At 57.5% G+C, this 18,549-nt stretch overlaps 2 protein-coding genes across 5 annotated transcripts in view; one reads left to right on the top strand and one right to left on the bottom strand.

Moving 5' to 3' along the window:
* Positions 1 to 18,549, bottom strand: part of SLC5A10 (solute carrier family 5 member 10) — a 40,512-nt gene that overhangs the window by 8,067 nt on the left and 13,896 nt on the right. For all 4 annotated transcript variants that reach the window (XM_086622469.1, XM_086622468.1, XM_086622471.1 and 1 more), the window contains one exon: positions 15,982 to 16,117. In XM_086622469.1, coding sequence (XP_086478595.1) covers positions 15,982 to 16,117 — 136 coding nt within the window. The remainder of the gene's footprint in view (positions 1 to 15,981; positions 16,118 to 18,549) is intronic.
* On the top strand, positions 911 to 18,484 carry SACK1G (scaffolding CK1 anchoring protein G). Its single transcript, XM_009986882.2, has 5 exons — positions 911 to 1,405; positions 7,965 to 8,132; positions 11,771 to 11,895; positions 12,708 to 14,157; positions 18,065 to 18,484. The coding sequence occupies exons 1-5, from the start codon at positions 911 to 913 to the stop codon at positions 18,482 to 18,484; spliced, it is 2,658 nt and encodes an 885-aa protein (XP_009985184.2).

Here is an 18,549-nt window from a genome sequence, read left to right as displayed (position 1 = left end):
CTTGGCACAGGAGGGGTTAACCATGAGACTGAGCTGCTTACCTGGAATATATTGACTTTACCAGCTGGTACATCAGAAGAGGGGGAGATTTCAGGGGAGAGTGGCTTGTGGTTTTGAAGACAAACACCCACCGCCCTCCCCAGCCGCTCGGTGGCGGGGCAGAGGCGGGAGGCTGGCATCAGCCGAAAGAGTTAAGGCGGCAGGGCCAGGCTGCGAGCGGGCGCATGTGATTGCAGGTGGGGCAGGGCGGAGCCATGAATCACTCTTTTGCTTTTCCTCTTTTCACTTCTTGCTGTTACCTGTCCGGTCCCGGCCCCGGCACTGCGCGCTGGGCAGGAGCCCGAAATTATTTGACCCGCCAGCCAGGGCGATGCACGAGAGGCTGACGGAGGCGTTCGCTGCCACGAAACCCACCGGCTGACCCAGTTCTCCAGGAACGATAACCACAGACGGCATTCGGGCTGAGAAATCCTGCTTTTCTCTGCCCTTTATTTTTGTTCTTTTGGTTTCGACTTTTTATTTTATCCGGTATTATCGTTGTCTTGGAAAAACGGAGGATGGGAAGAGTGTGGATCTGAAGGTAGAGGATCTTCCCCGCGGTGCACGTGCGCCCGGGGCTGTCTCTGCCCCCCCAACCGTGGGAAGCTCCAGGTTTTCCTTGCCCGGAGCTGGGAGCAAACAAGAAACAGAATCCTCCTCCCCGGCGGAGAAGAGCTCCAGCCTGGCAGGAGCCGGCGGTGAAGGGAGCGGCGCGTTTCTCCAGCTGCGCGTTGAGCCAGGGAGAGCAAAGCAAAGCAAATTGTGTATTTAAAGACAGGAGAATAATTAATTCCTTATTTATTGTCGGCATCCAGCGCTTGCTGGGCTTACAGAGCTCCCTTCGGAGAGAGCACCAGCGTGCGTGGTCACCATGGCTTTCTCCCAGGTGCAGTGCCTGGACGACAGCCACGTCAACTGGAGGTCCAGCGAGTCCAAGCCCGAGTTCTTCTACAGCGAGGAGCAACGCCTGGCCCTGGAGGCACTGGCCTCCCGTGGTCCTGATGCCTTCTACGAGGTCCTGAAGAAGGAGAACATCAGGGACTTCCTCTCCGAGCTGGAGCTGAAGAAGATCCTGGACACATTGGAGACGTACGACCCTGGCTCTGAGTACATCCCACGCCATGGCAGCAGTGCAGGGGAGAGCGAAGGTGACCACAACAGCCAAGGGGACGAGCAGGATGTGGCCCCCTCCCTGGAGTACTGGCCCCAGAGGTCCGACCGTTCCATCCCCCAGCTGGACCTCGGCTGGCCCGAGACCATCGCCTACCGCGGGGTCACCCGCGCCACCGTCTACATGCAGCCTCCCATCGAGGGGCAAGCGCACATCAAGGAGGTGGTGCGGAAGATGATCTGCCAGGCTCAGAAGGTGAGGTGCGCCGCGGGCACGGGGCAGGATTTGCCCCGGGCTGTTCTGCCAAGGGTAGATCCTAAAGTCCTGCTCAGCCAGGCAATCCCGCTCCTGCGGGCAACTCTGCCTGAGCAAAGGCGTCAGGGTCGAGCGTTGGGGTTTTTCCATGCTCATTCAGTGTAATCAATACTTAGGGATCAGATTTTGCTGAAGGTGCTGTTAGCCTGGTCCAACGCTCCCTGGAAGCAACACGACCCTTCCCGTGATCCATACGGCAGCATCGTTAATCCCGGAGTCCCTACAGGGCTGTGGGGAAAACCGCTGGGGAGAAAAATGGGTTGAGCTGCTTCCCAGCTGCAAGCCCACAATCCCAGGCACCCCACAATCATTATTCCCAGATCCCTGTGTGACTGCGTGCGGCAACACGCAGGAACCGGAGGAGCCAAACTGAGCCCTGGGGCAAAGCAGCCGAAGCCACCGGTCCGGCGCTGATGGATCTGAGGGTCAAGCTTGGCCTGAGATTGCCACGGTGCTCCGAGCCGGCCTCATCCTGGCTTTAAGAGGAAAACGATGAGCGGATATGCAGGACAAGGCTGGGGAGATGTCGATGGGCAGCCCACCCTCTTTGGGGTTGGGATTTGGGTCGAGACTTGTCCTCCCCGTGGCATCAAACCAAGGAGCAGGGAGTTGGGATGGATGAGCGATGGGATCAGGCTGGTGTCATGGGCAGGAGGACCAGGGAAGGAGGGAGATGATGGCATGCATTGAAGGCCAGCGGTGGTGGGCAGAGGTTGCTGGTGTTTCCCAGGGACCCAGTTCCAGTTGGGAAGTGCAGGAGGGGCCGGTACCTGCTGGTTTTGTGGTGCTGGTGGTTGAAGCCCTTGTAGCTTTGTGCGTCTACTCCCTTGAAACACCCAGCTCCAAAGGAGAAGCACCCCAACCCTGAGGATGCTCCAACAGGAAAACAGGGAGGCTCTGCCCAGGTGACTGTGGAGCAGGAGCAGACAGGCGTCGGGGCCACCTGGCTCTGCAGACCCACGCTGGGACCAGGGATGGTGCTGGGGTTTGCAGACCCTGGCAGGAGAGGGAAGCCTGGTGGCACGCAGCCATCAGAGCCTCTCCAGGACCAGAGGGCCAGGGGTCTGAGCGCAAAGAGCCCCGGCTCAGGCAGGAAAGCTCATTTCCCAAAGCTTTGGAGGCAGCCGGCTCACAGGGACAGCAGACACGGGGAATCGGGGCTGCCCCGCTGCGGACAGAAGCCATGCCTGGCCGCTGTCACCTTGCAAAAGTCAAGGTGACCCGTCCTTACCTGCAAAGTTTTCTCCACCAAAGGGCTTTGCAGCGAGGGCAAAGGGAAGGGAGGGCTGATCTCCCGTGGGATGGAGGACGGGGAGGACCCCCCCACTACAAATAATGTCTCATCTTTGGGTCTTTCCGGCTGCGTCTCACCCGGGCTTGCAGCTCCTGCCTGGCTTTGCCTACTCACCGCTTCCCGCCTGCCCCCACGCAAACAGCATCTCCTGAGTCATCCTACCGCCCTCCTCCCGCTCGGCAGAGCCAGGTGGTTGAGTCAGGCAGCTGCCAGGCCCTGCTGCCTGCACCATCCCCACCTCTCCTTGGAGCTTCTTCAAGCCGCAGGGATGTGGCCGCGGTTGATGCTGCTGCGCTTGTCACCGCTCCCTTGATGCCCCATGAGCGGGCCTGGGCTCTACCTCCTGGTCCCTGGAGGTAGTTCCTGCTGGTGGGATGAGACGTGGTGACACCGCTGGTGACACGCAGGAGCCTGCTTGGAGCTTATGGTACCCCAGGAAACATAGAGATGGGCATGTGCTTCAAGCCTACAGGGTCTGGCAAGGGCAGGAGTTATGGGGCCTGACAAGTGGGGCTCTTCCATAGGTCTCCCACCCCACAGAGGAGGACCACAGTTACTACAGCTGCACCTTCACAACTACTCTAGGTGACTGCTGATGTGGGTGCTCCTTCGCATGAGGATCCTGGGCTGGACCACCCTCCTCTACACCTGGAGATTCAGCTGAGGCTTAAGGTCTTCATCGCAGCTTGGAGGTGAAAGGGTTTGGCTGAGGAAACCGAGAGTGGACAGAGGGACAGTCTGGCTGCCATCCTGCCAGATGTCACGTAGGCTGGACACGTGCCCTGTCCTTCCTGCGGTGCCCCATGGAGGTCCCTGCTGGGTTGTCCCATCCCTCTGGGTAACAGCGGTGCTCTTCCTCTGCCTGCGAAGGAGCACGGGCTTGGGAGAGCTTCAGTATCGCATCCCAGAGGATGACCGTTGCTCCCGCCGCTGTCAAAGACACTTGGTCTGAAGCACTCTTGGATACCAAACAGCAAACACCGCCACGCACCCTGCTGTCTCATGGCCAGGAGAACAAAGTCCACCCAGGCCGTGTACCCGGGCAGCCTGACCGAGGGGAGCTCAGACCCACGTAACGCTGCCGAGGCCGGGCAGGCTCAGGGCAGCTCGGAGCCGGGGCGAGGAAGCCGGGAGCAGAGCTTCAAGGGCCCTTTGATGGTGCAGATGAACCTACTTCCTCGCAGGAACGACGCCAAACGCTGCCGAGATCCGAGCTTCTGCTTTGCTCTGCGGAGAGGCAAACCCAGGCGAGCCGGAGCAGGGGATGCAAATGATCCCCTTCTCTTTCTGGGAATAAACGGGAGAGAAGAGAGGCAGGATCCTGCAGCCACGTCCCTGCTCTCCCAGGATATCCCCATCTTTGTGGCCGGTGAACAGAGGTGGTCAGGGACGCGGTGCAGCACTGGGCTTCACCCTGGAGACCTTCACCAGGTCTGGCCGTGGCACGGCCACCTCTCCCTCGACACAGATCCCCTCAGGCTGCAAAGCTCGTGGGATGGGTAGGGAGGAAGATATCCTTCCTCTCTTCTACTCTAGATTTTGGCTCTGTCTGACCAGAAACCAGAACAGGCTGAAAACACTGACCTTGGCCAAAAGCTGCCGGAGACAGCAGAGAGTCTCACCTCCTCTCTGCACTTGAGGGTTCATGTTGGGATTGTGGTGATATAATTACCCCGAGCAGCTTCCAGCAAAGGTTGGGAGGCCCTATTAATTACTGTTTACAAAACCTTCTGCCGTTCCTGGATGAAAGGGTCAACAGGGAGAGCAATTATTAACGTTACTTGTCCCACCTCTCCCTCATCCCAACACGCTCCCTCTAATTGTGCCTCGGTGCCTGCCTAATTTATTAAATGCCCACGTGGTGCGCCCCAAAAATCATTATCTGATGATTCAGAGTGAGCTAATAAAGGGCTGTAATTTCCTCTATAAAACATGATCCTGCAGTTTATGCTCTCATCAAAGCCCTTCAGAAGGATCCTAACACCATTTGCACGGTGTCCGAGGGGATGCAACACTCGCCGCTCCAAGAGGTGTCGGGATCCAGCACCTGCAGGTCCGCTGCGTCCGATGGATCTTGGCAGCTCCTGGGACCCTGGGTAGAAAAGCATCACCCACTTGGGCACGGGGTGCATCTGGCTGTAGATTTGGGGCTGGTCTTCTCCACATGAATGGCAAAGAGATGGATGGTGAAGCTTCTTGGGATGTTGCAGCAGCAAAGGGGCTTTGGGAAGAAGAGTGGCTCTCCTGCTGCCTGGGACCTCGCTGGCACCGAGCACGCAGGTGCCAAGCGCTGCCCTGGTAGAGGTGACAGGGACAAGGGTGCCAAGCTCGCTCCCTGCAGCAGGACAGCACCGTTTGCTCCAGACACTCCCATTCCCTGGGATGAGAAGTAGATGGCACACAGGATTTTGTTTCTCCAGAGCAGGCAGACCTCCATTCTTTGCGGATTAAACCCCGCACCCAGGTTTGGCACGGACCCAATCGCTCCCAGCCCAGGTTTGAGCGTGGGCAGCCCAGCAGCAGGTTTCACCCCTGAACAGTCACCGCGTGGGGAGCGCTGCCAGCACCGTCCTTGCTCTCCCGGCCCGTTTTGTGCCAGGGCAAAGAGTTGGCACGCTGGCATGAGATCCTGGTGACGAACCGAGGCTGAGCCTGTCCTGCAGGCAAGACGCGGCGAGGAGGGAAGCGGAAGTGCTGAGTGGCAACAGGATGCACCAGCCGAGCGGGAGGAATGGGGTTGAAAATGTGGGCAAGAGAGTGAGAGTGCTTGGGATCAGGGACATCACCGTGCCCTGCCTATGTCCCTGCAAAGCGCCTTCCCATCTTCAGAACCATAGCAGCAAGCCAAGGCCTTGGGAGTGCCAGGACTGAAGTGGAGAAATGCCCTTTTCCTCCCAAAATTAAGGCCAATGCTCTTCTCATCCCCATTTTATCAGCCCTCGACAGCAATGCGGCGCACAGGCAAAGTGACATGACCACGGCTGCAGGGAGCATCAGTGTCAGAGACAGGAGCAAAGCATCTGCCACCAAACCCACCTCCTTGAGACAGGGAGATGCCATCCTGGCACAGGTGCCCCTCACCCGGGACTCGCAGCAGACAGCCCAGCTCCTCCCCAATTACTTGCTGCGAATGGAAAAGCCAAGCCCTGAGCTTTAAGGGCAGCTTTGAACCTGTCCCACTTTACATCGCTGGCGAGACAAGCGCAGCCCTCGCTGGGCAGCCCATGCAAAGCGGCACCCAGTTTTCTGCCTCAGTTTCCTTACCAGGACAATGAGGACATGCAAAATACACAAGTGGATGCACAAGGGAGTGAGGATTCAACCTTTCACAGCAAAGCCTGCTGAGAGGCTCTCGGATGAGGAAAAATGGGAATTCATTCAAAATCAAGTGGCAGAGCCATAAAGTCCCTGCTCATTTGGCAGCACACTGGCACCTACCAAAACACTCATGTGTGGCCGGGCCTGGGGAGGTCGGGGCAGCATTGGGGACGGCGCGGGCCGGGGCTCCCCACACAGCCTTGCTCCTCGCCCCATCGCCTGCAGAGAAGGAAGAGCCAGCAGTGTCATAACGCACCATCTTCTTAATTAAAGCTCTCCACCTCCTGTGGCACGAAACTAATTAAAAGGCAGCTTGGTACTTTGAGAGCCCTGGACCGGACATGCCTGAGTCTGCAAGCACCCGGCACCATCCCCATCCCTTCCCTCCCAAGGGAGGAGCATTCCAGGGTCTCCCTGTGTCACCCCACGGCGTGCACGCTCCCATGCTGGTGTCCTCCCCGGCTCGGCCACGTGCCACAGCCAACAGAACCATCCTGGAAGGGCCAAGAGCACCCATCTCTCCGCCACCCAGTGCACCTTCCAAGAACAGCCCCAGAGATGGGGACACTGACAGGTTTCCAAGCACAGGACGGTGCCATGCTGGTGCCTCGACGACAAGCCACTTCCCTGTATAGCTGTTGCCACCCTACGTGGGATGGGGGGAGCCCATGGGGCCACATTGCTCTATCACTGCCCAGGGGTTGCTGCCCCCAGCCCCATCGCCCGCGCGTATCTGGTGCAGCACCCGGCTGCTCACCAGGGTGCCGGGGGTGATGCCTTCTCCGGGAAGGCAAAAATCCATGGGCATGGAGTGAACTTTGGCGCTCGGGCAGCCATCCCGGCCAAATCCCAGTGCAGCTGGAAGCAGCACATGTGTGTCTTCTTATCATAGGCGGGACTCTCCCTGTCCCTGCCATGGCAACAAACGCCCCGGGTACAAAGGCAGCTCCGGTTTGCAAAGATGGTGACGCTGCCACGTGCCAAACCCCACTGTCACTGGCACCGTTGTCCCGGCAGGAGCAGCACCCCGAGCACCCAGCAGGCCCCTGGCCACGCAGGGGCTGGGCAGCGAGACCAAGAGAGACGTCAGCAGCCCCGGTGACAGAAACACCTACCCCCAGTGCTCTGCTTTGGACTCACAGCGGAGAGCTGACCTTGAACCCAACCACGTCACGGCTGGCAGGAGCCTGCACTTGGAGCAGCAGCCAGTCGCAGGCTCTGGGAGCTGCAAACCACGGGCTGCTTTGAAGCAACCTTGCCAGCTCGCACCCAGACCTGTTTTTTAAAAGGTGTTAAAAGTCATTTCAGCTCCTGAATGCGCCATACGGGTATCTGAGTACTTTCTACTAAGCTTAGAGTCACTTTTAGCTATTTTTTATACTGTTTCTCCCAGCACAAGCATGCACGATAACCTCAGAGACAGCAACCACACCACGCAACGCGCCCTCGGACAGACAGACACGTCGCTGCGTCACAGCTTTGCCCTTCTGGTGCTCCCCACGACGGGGCTGCGGGCAGTGCCAATAGCAAAGGGGCACCAAACTTCCCAGCCAGAAACCAGGCTCTGAAATTTGCAGCGCTTGTTAAAGGCGAGAAAATTAGATTCACCCTCAGAAACCAATTTTTCACAAGTATGTTATGCTACGGGCCACCACCAGGGACCAAAGCTCCCATAGTGACAGCAAAGGAATGGGACTGGGGGGTTCTGCTTTCCATCCTCAGGCTGGCTGGAGCCAGGGAAGGGGAGCCCGGGCTCCCCCCCACCGAATCCCGACCTCCTAGAGAGGGGGCACGCTGTTTCGGCTCTCCCAAAACAAGCACCAGCTGTATCTTGAGGTTGTCACCCGACCAAGCTACCCAGCCTCATCTCCCTTCTCCTCTCTCCAGGTCATCGCGGTGGTCATGGACATGTTCACCGACGTAGATATCTTCAAGGACCTCCTGGACGCGGGCTTCAAGAGGAAAGTGGGAGTCTACATCATTTTGGATGAGACCAACGTGAAGCACTTCCTCCAGATGTGCGAGCGAGCCCAGATGCACACTGGACACCTGAAGGTGAGGATGGCCCAAAGGGTCCGGGGCTGGGTGACCTCCTCCCACGCAGGGAGATAATCAGAGCTGTCAGCCCTGCTCCCTCCTGTCGTGGGGGAATCACAACCCCCAAACTTTGGGCAGTGTTAGAAGAGTTTAGTCCATTTTTCCTGTAGTCTAAGCGGAAGGTGATGTCCAAATCCAAGAGCAGAAGGATGGAGAGGTACAGGTGGGAGATGAGGATGTGGATTTCCCCCCAGCAAAGCCCAGGGGGCTGCTGGTACCCAGCCAGAGCTGGCTTCAGGGCAGAGGGGTGTTCATGGAGCTGCTGCCCCACAAGCATGGGCACGACCGAAGCAGGGCACAGCAAGGGCCAGGGCAAACCTACGTGCTCAGCTCCTTCTGGAGAAAAAGCTGATGAGAGGGAAGGTGTGAGAGGCAGGATGCTCTGGCAGGGCCAGACCTGAGCTATCGCCAGCCCCGTGCCTGCTCCTGCCCCAAGGGCAGGACCGGCGGGAGCAACCGCCGGCTGGTCCCCTCGCTGTTGAGCTTTCCTGCAAGTCAGAGGCTGGAATTAAAAAAACTTGATTTTCCCCTTTTCCTGGGCCTCCACCCCAGCATGGAGCCCGGAGCAGAGCTGGGAGGCACCCAACTTGGCGGCTGCCAAGGATGCCTTCACTGCTCTTACCAGGACCAGGGAGCTGTGGCACCGGCCCCGGCTGGCAACACACCGGTGGGACCTATCTGCCCACGCACCCCGCGTTCACCCAGCCCCAGTGGTGCTGGTGGCTGCGCTCAGATGCACAAATCCTGTTTGAAACCAGGGAAGATAAAGCGGCACAGGGGACACCGGCAGTGCTGGGACTCAGTCCCCAGCCCAAAGTGCCCCAAACCCCTTACCCGTCCCTGTGCGCACAGCGGGTGCGGAGAAAATCACCTTGCACGGTGCTTGTGCAAAAGTAGAAGAAGAAGAAGGGGCAGAGGAGAGGGTGGGGGGTTATATCAGCCCCCAGAGCAGCAGCGGGCACAGGGACCCTCGCTGCAGGTGCAGGAGAGGGTCTGGGCTCTCCAACGGGCGCAGCGCTCCCATCACCGGCATCAAACATGAACGTGCCAGACCAGCCCAGCAGTTTCACTTTAGGGCTCGCAGACACCCCTTCCCTGGCTGCACTTCGCCCGCCAGCCGTGAGCCGCTCGGCCTCGCCTGTTGCTTGGCAGAACAGCCACGTCTCCGCGCCTGACGTCACCCGGCCGCGCGCGCTGGCTGCCAAACAGCTGGCGGGGAGGCCCGTGCCCGGGCAAGCTCGCCAAATTTGCTTACGGTGAGGGCAAGCCCCCAGCTGAGCAGGAACAAGTAGGAGCCACGACACCCTCGCACCGGGCTGGGATGCAGGGGGGGTGGCTCGGGGACCCCATTCCCAGGGAGCCGAAAGCACCGGCTGGCCGAGTCTCACGCCTTCCCCAGCCGCCGAGCCCGCCGGCCCCGCTTAATTGCTGCTCACAACAATTAATCAGACTCAGCCGAGCTTTTACCCGCGTCCAAACTCCCCAGAGAGTCTGCTATCCTGCAGACTGCTGCTGCTCCGAGACCAGAAAAGCCGGAGCTGACGCATGCCGGTGTTTTTAATGCATGAACAGCCCGGTGGCAGGACCGGAAAAGCAGGAGAACATCTGCAGAGCTCGGCAAACATCTAGAAGTTGGGATTTGCCACATATCACAATCAAGTTGCCAGCACGGGACGCGGCAGGGCAGGAGGGAACCGGGGCAGTGCCTGGGAGCTCCTTCGGAAGCCGGGAGATGTTACCGAAACGTGCGTTTATCTCGGTGCCTCCTGCCCGTCGCAATTAAGGAGCCGGCTCGGGCACGGCGGTCGCTTTGTTGAGCAACGTGGAGCGTTTGGGGAGTGATTCACCCCACGCCGGGCTCGGCAGCCGGCCATGGCGCTGGGCGCTCGCTCGCTGCGCCCTCGTCTTGCTCGGGAGAGATTAAATAAACAGATCTCAACAGCAGGGATGCGCCGGGAGCCAGGAGGGAGGGAACGGTAACCAGCATCGCGCTTCTGGGGAGCTTTGTTCCTCTGGGGGTTACTGGAGGAAAACCCACGGCTGCTTTGTGCCTTTTTGTGCAAAGGTTCAGCTCCGAGCAGGACAGATCCGTGTCCTGGGAGAGCCACGAGCTGGGGACATCCGGGTTGGCGATGGGCACTGGGCTCGGCCTTGGGTGCAAGCGTTACCCAGCACCCGGCTGATGTGCACCCCGCGAGCTACTGCTCTCTCGGTGGTCCCATGTGTAGGGACAACATGGGACAGGGATGGGAATTGCCACCCAACCTGCTTTCCAGCCAGCCCCCCGCACCCCTAGCGCTGCCCACTGCCAGACACTGGGGTGCTCAGCACCGGTTGCCCCCCAGCCACGCAAGGAAAAATGGTGAACACTAGGAAAACAAAAAAATCAAACGCACCAAAAAAACACCCCAAAGTTTTCGACTCAGTGCGTAAAACTTCCCTGGAAACCTGGTCAGGAAAGTTTCTGCTTTGTGCCACCCTGGAACCGGCTTTAATCGCCATCCCTCCTGCCTGGCACGCAGCAGCAGCACCCGGACTTCAGGCTGTGCCAGGTCACGGTCTACAGGGAGAGAGGAGACCCCAGGGAAGCAGATGAGAAAGGCTGGAGGTGGGAGAGACAAATGCTTCTGGTACTTTTTTTACAAAAAAAACCAACCACACCACAAAAAAACAGCCACGGAGGCCGTGACCTAGTGACGCCACGGTGCCTTCGGCAACGGCATGACCACCGTCCCGGCAGGAGCAGGAGGAATGCAGGTGTTTTCATAAGAAAATATTTTCTCCCCACCCAAGGGAGACCGGTTGCAGTTGAAGATGCTATCGGCTCAGCTGCAAAAATGTGCCGGTGCCCTCCACGGAGATGCACAGAGGCACGAGCCAGATGGAAGATAAAAACCAGTTTCTCGGAGCCAGGGCTACCCCCCCCCGTGCCTGAGCTCCCCAGGGGGAGGACATCCCGTTCCCCAGCCACCTCCACAAGGACCTGCTGTGGGACATGCCCTTTTGGCCCACGTCCTCGAGTTTCATTTCCCGAAATGAAAAACATCTGAAAAGATGTTGCCCCTCTGTCTTTTTTCCTTACCCACCCCTAAAACCAGGGCTAGACGCTCAGATTTAGGAGCACGACAAGGGGGAGCATGGTGGAGGACAAGCCTATGGCCATCTTGTCCATGTGCGCTGTCCTGGGTCACCAGCTCCCCCTAAAACCCCTCGTACATCTCCCGCTGGGGAGGAGGAGAAGAATCACCTCTCCCATGGTGGCATTTGCATAGATGGCAGATGGAAAGGGTTTGGCAGCACGATCACACGCTGCTCACCCACGGGCGCACGCAGCGCCGAGTTCAAGAGGTAGAAAATGCCGCCTGAAACATGGGCAAAGCAGGAAATTCTTGAAGCTAAGTCCACGGTTTGCTGCGCGGCCTCGGGCAAGTTATTTTATCTTCCCATCGCTGAGGCCTCCTCTGAGTTGGCCATGAGGAGCATTTCCCACTCCTCGGAGGGGCTGTGGAGCACACAGGGGGGCAGCGACGCGGGGTGAACGATGCTCTGAAGACCAGCCCTTTGCTCCTGCTCACGCCTCTGCCTTTGCTTTGCAGAACCTGCGAGTCCGGAGCACGGGTGGGACAGAGTTTTTCACACGCTCGGCCACCAAGTTCAAAGGGGCGTTGGCCCAGAAGTTCATGTTTGTGGACGGGGACCGGGCCATGTGCGGATCCTACAGGTAATCAGCAGCATCTCCTCTTGCCCACCCCATGGAGGCATTGGTCAAAGGACCAACGCGGACTCAATGTGGTCCAAGTCTTGGTCCTTGCCCAGCATGGCCCCAGGACCCCATTCCAGACTTGCTCCTCTCCTCCTAAACTGGGAGATGATTTTGCGAGGTCAGCCTGAGACTTGGAGTGGGACCCCAGGAGTCCCCACCATCCCACAGCCAGGTCTAGGATACTCATCCTCCTTGGAGGTGGTGGGACACGCCAAGTGCTCCTGCCAATGGATGTGACGAGCACAAGGAAGGACAAAAGCACCAAACGGCAGCCAGTCCTAGCTCTCACACTGATCTCAGATTTCCAGTTAAACATCTCCTACCCAAAGTATTTTCTGATTCGTCCAAATGAAAACTTACTTTGGCAGAAACAGATCAGTCTCGGTAAGCTTTTAAGCTCTAAAAGTCAAGTTTCATAAACATGGAACTGAAACATTTCCTACTTTCCGGCCGCAACAAAAAACGTATCAATTTACGAGTCGCTTTTCTCAACTAACCCAAACGGAGAAAGGAAAAGCAGCCAAGACTGAAGCAAAAAACTAACCAGCCCACAGCAAAAACCTTTCATTTTTCCTTTAAATTCCAGTGCGCTCAACCCTTCGTCCTAATTCGGAATGAGAGCTAGTTCTTCGATCTCGTTCTTATTAATGTTTGCAGTGAGATCGTGTCCCTGCTAGCACCATCCATCCCCCAGGGAAAACCAGGGTTGGGGAGAGGCGTGTTGTTTACCAGCAAGCACTCAGAGAGTTTCCAATATGTTTCTGTTCCAGCTTCACGTGGTCCGCGGCAAGGACGGACCGAAACGTCATCACGGTCCTCTCGGGCCAAGTGGTGGAGGCGTTTGACAAGCAGTTCCAGGAGCTCTACCTCATGTCCAAGGGGGTGAGCCTCAAGTCCATCTCCATGGGTGAAGAGCCTGAGCCTGAGCCCGTAACGCTGCCCTCCGTCGTGCCGGTGACCCCCGCCAACGCCGTGGTGAAGAAGCTGATAAACCCGAAATACGCCCTGGTGAAGGCCAAGAGCGCCGACCAGATCAGTAAGACTTCATCTGAGAATCAGGACAAAAACCAGAAGACAGACAACAAAGGCAAAGCCCTGCCCGAGGGCCAGGCGGGCGATAGGCACGGCGACGTGGCAGACCTCTCCTTGCTCATCCACCCTGGCCTCCTGAATCTGGAGAAAGCCAACATGTTTGACTATCTGCCCACCTGGGTCGAGCCTGACCCCGAGCCTGGGAGCGAAGTCTTGGGCTACATCAACATTATTGACCCCAAGATAAAGAATGTGAAGCTCTCGCAGATGAACCGCATCAAAGTCTGCGATGTCTCCCAGGGCAGCACCCAGCGCCGGCAGATGTTGAAGAACAGGGAGATGGAGACCAAGAAAAACTCAGACCAAGAGCCACCTCTGGTGTCCCCCTGCCAAAGACAGATCCCACGGACACCCATGGAAGCTCCTGCAGTCCCCGCTATCAGCCCCATCGAAAGCACCAGCTGGACAACGAAGCAAGCAGGAATGTTTTCTGCTTCACCATTCGGCCACTGCTTGAAGCCACCAGAGGAGACACTGGAGAACATCAAGCCCCCAGTTCCAAAGCCGAGGACCATCCCCGTTGGCGTCCTTGTGACCCAAGTCATTATGCCCTGTGACAGCAGCACTGCCCTAGAGGGTGGCACACAACCACCGCCAGCTGACCACTCAGGTCCTGCAAAGCAGGAACCAGAGGAGAACCCCAACAGAGCTTCTATGGAGACCTGCCATCTCCAGCCAGACCGCCCATTGGCCGGGCCACAGGAGGACAAAGGGCCTTCCTGCCCCCATAATGGGCTGGGAGAAGAGGAGGAGGAGGAGGAAGAGGAGTACATCACTCTCAGTGACCAGGAGAGCTACTCCAGCAGCTCTGCTGACCACAGCTACCGCCGCTCCAACGCCTCCTCCATCTCAGATGAGTACTTCGAGGTGAGGGATCGCTACGGGCCGCTCCGGCGAACCAACTCGGACGTCACCCACAACGGGGAGATCCTTCCCATACAGAGGAAGCTCAGTGACCCTCACATCAGCCGGGGCACCTTCATCAGCCCCTTGGGGAGCCTCCCATCCCTGAAGCACGTCCGCATGGAGGACGTGACGAAGAGGAGGAGCAATGCCGTGGAGATTAGGTGTGTGCTGCCCCGCACCATCCTGGATGGCAACAGCTCCTACCCCAGCAGTGCCGCGCAGGTAGGACTTTTTTTTTTGCTATAACCTTCCCTATGTTTCTCCACCCTACAGAGGTTGCAAACCTGGTGGTGACCCAGCCAGCTCATTCAAGGCGTGGTGTCATCCCTAGCTTTGGTGTCATGTCCTAGATGCTGAGATCAGACTTCCCAGATGGGACAATAACGCCCTATATGCGGTGATGGTAGGAGTCACCCAAGAGGTGCTGTTGGTCAGGAAGGTGGTGGCCATGCTGAAGGTCTTGGTGTCAGAGAGTGCAATGGGAGTGGCTGGTAAAGGGGAGGTTTTTGGGAATTAAAGATTATCCTATGGCATTGGGCTGCGGGATGGAGACCAACGGCTCCATCCCAAAGCCCATCAGCAGTGGCACCATGCCCAGCCAGGGACAGACTGCGCGTGCAGGCGTGTCCCTCTCAGACTTGTTTTCTAGCTCCTTGCAAAGGTGATTAGCATCAAAGTAAAAGCACTCGGACACATAATTACGCAGAGCAAGAGAGTGGAGAAACAGGGATGGCAACCTCTGTGGGTGAGCGTTGCAGTCAGCAGCTTCGTGGCTGACCCACGAGTGATGCCAGACCTTGGCACCCCACAGGGTGCACGCCAGCACCCCGTTGCAAGACCATGAGGTGCACATCACCACTCCATTGCAAGACCATGAGGTGCACACCAGCACTCCGCTGCATGACCATGGGAGTGCAAGCCAGCACCCTGTTGCAAGACCATGAGGTGAACACCATCACCTCGTTGCAAGACTATGGGATGCACACCATCACCCCGTTGCAAGACCATGGGATGCACACCATCACCCCGTTGCAAGACCATGGGGTGCACATCACCATCCCCACCACGATGGGAGCATTGCCCCATCCAGGCAGGGAAATCACAGGGTCAACTCCTGATTTCTGCTCAAACACTGCAGCTTCTTGCACCACTACCAACCGTTTTGGTTTCTCAAGGCTCCCCACCCACTGGTTTTGGGGCATTCAGACCCTCAGGGCTGAATCAGCAGCTGAAATCGCTGAAGCCACCTGAGATTACCCCAGCTGAGCACCTAATCTGTATTTATGGGGAAATTAAATTTACTAGCCCACAGTCCACTTGCTTCTCCCTTCCCAGCCAGTGACACGGAGCTCAGAGCAGTGTTTTAATCCTCATACACCAAACATCCCCTCGCAGCCTGCAGAGCCATGCAGGACAAGCCCTTTGATGCTCTGTGACCCAGGTCCTGGTTGCCACCTTGCTCAGAGTGGCCAGGTACGTCGATGGCCCTCCATTAACTTGTTCTGGCCCTTTGATGCAAGGCGGATAATTGACATCCCGTCAGGGTGAGGAAAGCCAACGCTCGGATGATGGAAAAACGCAGAGAATAGTCTCTCCAATGTGTAATAATGATAAACCAAAGCAATCCTTGATTAACTCTCTAGGAACCTCAAAGGAGTCACCATTGACCCTCACCGAATGTTTTTATTCTGGGTCCGCATTTCTTACGTGCTGGCCCGGCGTAGCCCGAAACGCAGGCGGGGGCTCACTCGGGGCAAGCCACGTGTTCTCCATCGCATTCAGCACCTAAGTTATCCCTGGATCCCTGATGCCTTGCCTAAACACACCCAACCCTGTTCTCACCTGGCTGCGTGACCAGTGGAGGACAGTAGCATTGGCTGATGCACAGCAGGCACAAGGAGAACTGGAGACACTGAGGTCCTCTCCTGTCCCTCTGCTCCCAGGTCCATGCAGGGGTTTCCAGACAATCCCTCCTGCCATTCATGGCGTAGTGACAGGGAAAATACCCACCCTGCCAGCTCCGTGGCGGCGCGGCGGGGCCCTTACCTGGGTACAGGACCCTGCTGATCATCCCCGGCATGATGATGACGAACAAGGGCAGCATCTTCAGGTAGCTGGCCAAGATGGAGCCGGCCTTGGCGTGACTCAGGCTCTTGGCAGAGAGCGATCGCTGGACGATGACCTGTGGGAGAGCCAGGCTGGGTGGCTGAGCAGCCTCCGACACCTCCTGTTCCACATCAGCCTCCTCCTTCCCAAACCGCATCCCAAGTGTCTGCAAACACTGGAGCCATTGAGCATTAGGTCCAAACGCAGCATGGATGTGTACCCAAGCCACAGGCTGGGTTTCTTTCCAGACCAGCAATGCGTTGGCGTTGTGTTATAGCACCACAAAAGCCCAGTGCAACCACAGCAGCGTGACCTCCCACCAGCAGCAACCATTCCCCACCACCATCCTCTCCCCTCTTGCCCCTTCTATTCGATCTCCTCCCCAAAGAGTGCCCACAATAAAAGGGACACTGAGTCCAGTCTCCTCCTACTGCTACTCCACCACCCACACAGCTCAAACCATCGCACCTCAAAGCTCTGGCCAAGCCATGTCCATCCATGATACAACCAACCCTTGGGCTTTGAGATGATCTCTTTTAAACAGGCAACATCCATAGGATATGCTGACTTTAAAAGAGCCCAGACTCTCCCCAAGGGCTTACAGAAAAGTGCCCAGCAGGATGCAGACGCTCCTGAACGAGCACTGGCTCATGCCATGGTGGGCAGGAGGGACTGGGTGCCAGCGTGGCACGCTCAGGGAAGCTGTGATTTAACTTCTGCCCGAGAGCCAGAGCTGCAGGATCCACCACCCAGCTCAGTCACCATCTGCACCACATCAGGCACGTGATGACCTCCAAGGGACAGGAGCTAAATGACCCTTAGTCCTCCCCACCTGAAGACATCTCAGACCTCAGCACCGATTTAAAGCAATCTAGTTAAATCAATCTGGCATTACCTAAGTTAAACTGCTTTAACGTGGCCCTCCTGGTCAGAGCAGGAGGTGTCTGCTCAAGGACCACTGGGATATTCGGACTAAATGACTGAACACTGAGATGCTGCTCACAGCATGGCGGAGATGCGGTGTTGCTGGTGGTACTGCACGTTGGTGCAGCCGGCTCTGCAGCCTCCTGGCCCCAGCTCATCCTGCCACCAGCACCTGCACTCGCCAGATCCCATCTCGCCCGACTACGTCTGCACGGGGTGCAATCACACCTCTGGATTGCGGCACAGACACACCCAAAGAGGAAGATAAATATCTGGTGACCACAGCTGTGTGTCAAGGCCTTACCCAGTCCAGAATTAAGATTAATGGTGCTCAGACCCGATCCAAATGTGACTCTCAACCCAGCTAATTAGAGCCACCCCCGCAGTGGTGTTGCAGCTCACTGTTGTCTCCTGATCCCACCTCCTCTCCCAACCCTCCATCCTTTCATCTAACCTTAGTAGCCACCTAATCCCACAGGTTGGGGCTGGATGACTGAATGCTCTTTGGGCCTGAAACAAGCGCTTAGATGATTAAGATGGGTGTTCAGGCTGCTCCTGGAGAGAAGGTGTTGAGATGCTTCTGGCATCCTTGGTTTTGGATCTCCGGGCAGCAATGACTTGTTGACAGAACAGGTTGCCCAGAGAAATTGTGGATGCCCCATCCCTGGCAGTGTTCAAGGACAGGTTGGATGGGGCTTTGAGTAACCTGGTGTAGTGGAGGGTGTCCCTGCCCATGGCAGGGGGGTTGAACTAGATGATCTTTAGGTTCCTTTCCAACCCAAACCATTCTATGATTCGGCTCGGGACAGCCTCCGGGTTGCCAGGGATGCTCAGGAAATGGCTGCTGAGATGCTGCAACGTGCAGGACAGTGCATTGCTAGAGCAAGAAATCAGAGGAGCAGCCATGGTAAAGACTTGAGATGGTTTTGAGCTGCCACTGCTCTCAGAAGGATTTGGGCCAGGCAGTACATCAAGTGGCAGAGGGATTTGTCCATGAGGACCAAGTCCACGGCACAGACATGCAAAGGGGCATCCTTGCAGGGGAACAGCATCTCTAGACAGCAGCAGCTCATCTCTTTCTCTGCTCTTTAACAAACAGGGGACGCACATCTACCGCTACCGACCCAGGAACCCCGCAGGCAGAGAGCAAGGCAAGGAGGTCTCCTGCTCCCCGACGCATGAGAAATCCGCCGGGGCCACCAAATACAGAGGAGACGGAGCTGAACCCAAAAAGACCGTTGCAGGCAGCCAACCCTACTGGCAGAGCAAAGCCTTCAGCCCCAGCAAGCCCACGCAGCCTGGCCACCGTTCACCCAGCAACCCCAGAACATCAAGCAAACGCTTAACCTCCCTGCCGGAAAGCCAGAAGACAACCGAGGAGATGAGGACACCCCTCGGCATCCCGCTCTCTAAACTGTCCCAGTCCAAGCACCTCAAGAACAGGGTTGCGGGAGCCCCGGGCGCTTCTACTGACTCCAAAAAGAAGCCCGCCGAGACCACCGGGCAGAAGGACCACTAGGCACTGATGCAGGTGGACTTCCAGGGCAAGAGCGGTAGAAGAGCGTGCCTGGACCCCAGGCAACG

Source organism: Tauraco erythrolophus, chromosome 17, assembly GCF_009769465.1.
Source record: "Tauraco erythrolophus isolate bTauEry1 chromosome 17, bTauEry1.pri, whole genome shotgun sequence".
Classification (NCBI taxonomy): domain Eukaryota; kingdom Metazoa; phylum Chordata; class Aves; order Musophagiformes; family Musophagidae; genus Tauraco; species Tauraco erythrolophus.
The sequence above is the reverse complement of the archived record's forward strand: the minus strand, read 5'-3'. Positions and strand labels throughout refer to the sequence as shown.

What these genes read in the sequence shown, in the direction of transcription:
- SACK1G (XM_009986882.2), top strand. Translation starts at nt 911, where the DNA reads ATGGCTTTCTCCCAGGTGCAGTGCCTGGACGACAGCCACGTCAACTGG. An exon ending in TGCACACTGGACACCTGAAG is followed by an intron (nt 8,133 to 11,770) that starts GTGAGGATGGCC and finishes TTTGCTTTGCAG; the next exon opens with AACCTGCGAGTCCGGAGCAC. An exon ending in GCCATGTGCGGATCCTACAG is followed by an intron (nt 11,896 to 12,707) that starts GTAATCAGCAGC and finishes TTTCTGTTCCAG; the next exon opens with CTTCACGTGGTCCGCGGCAA.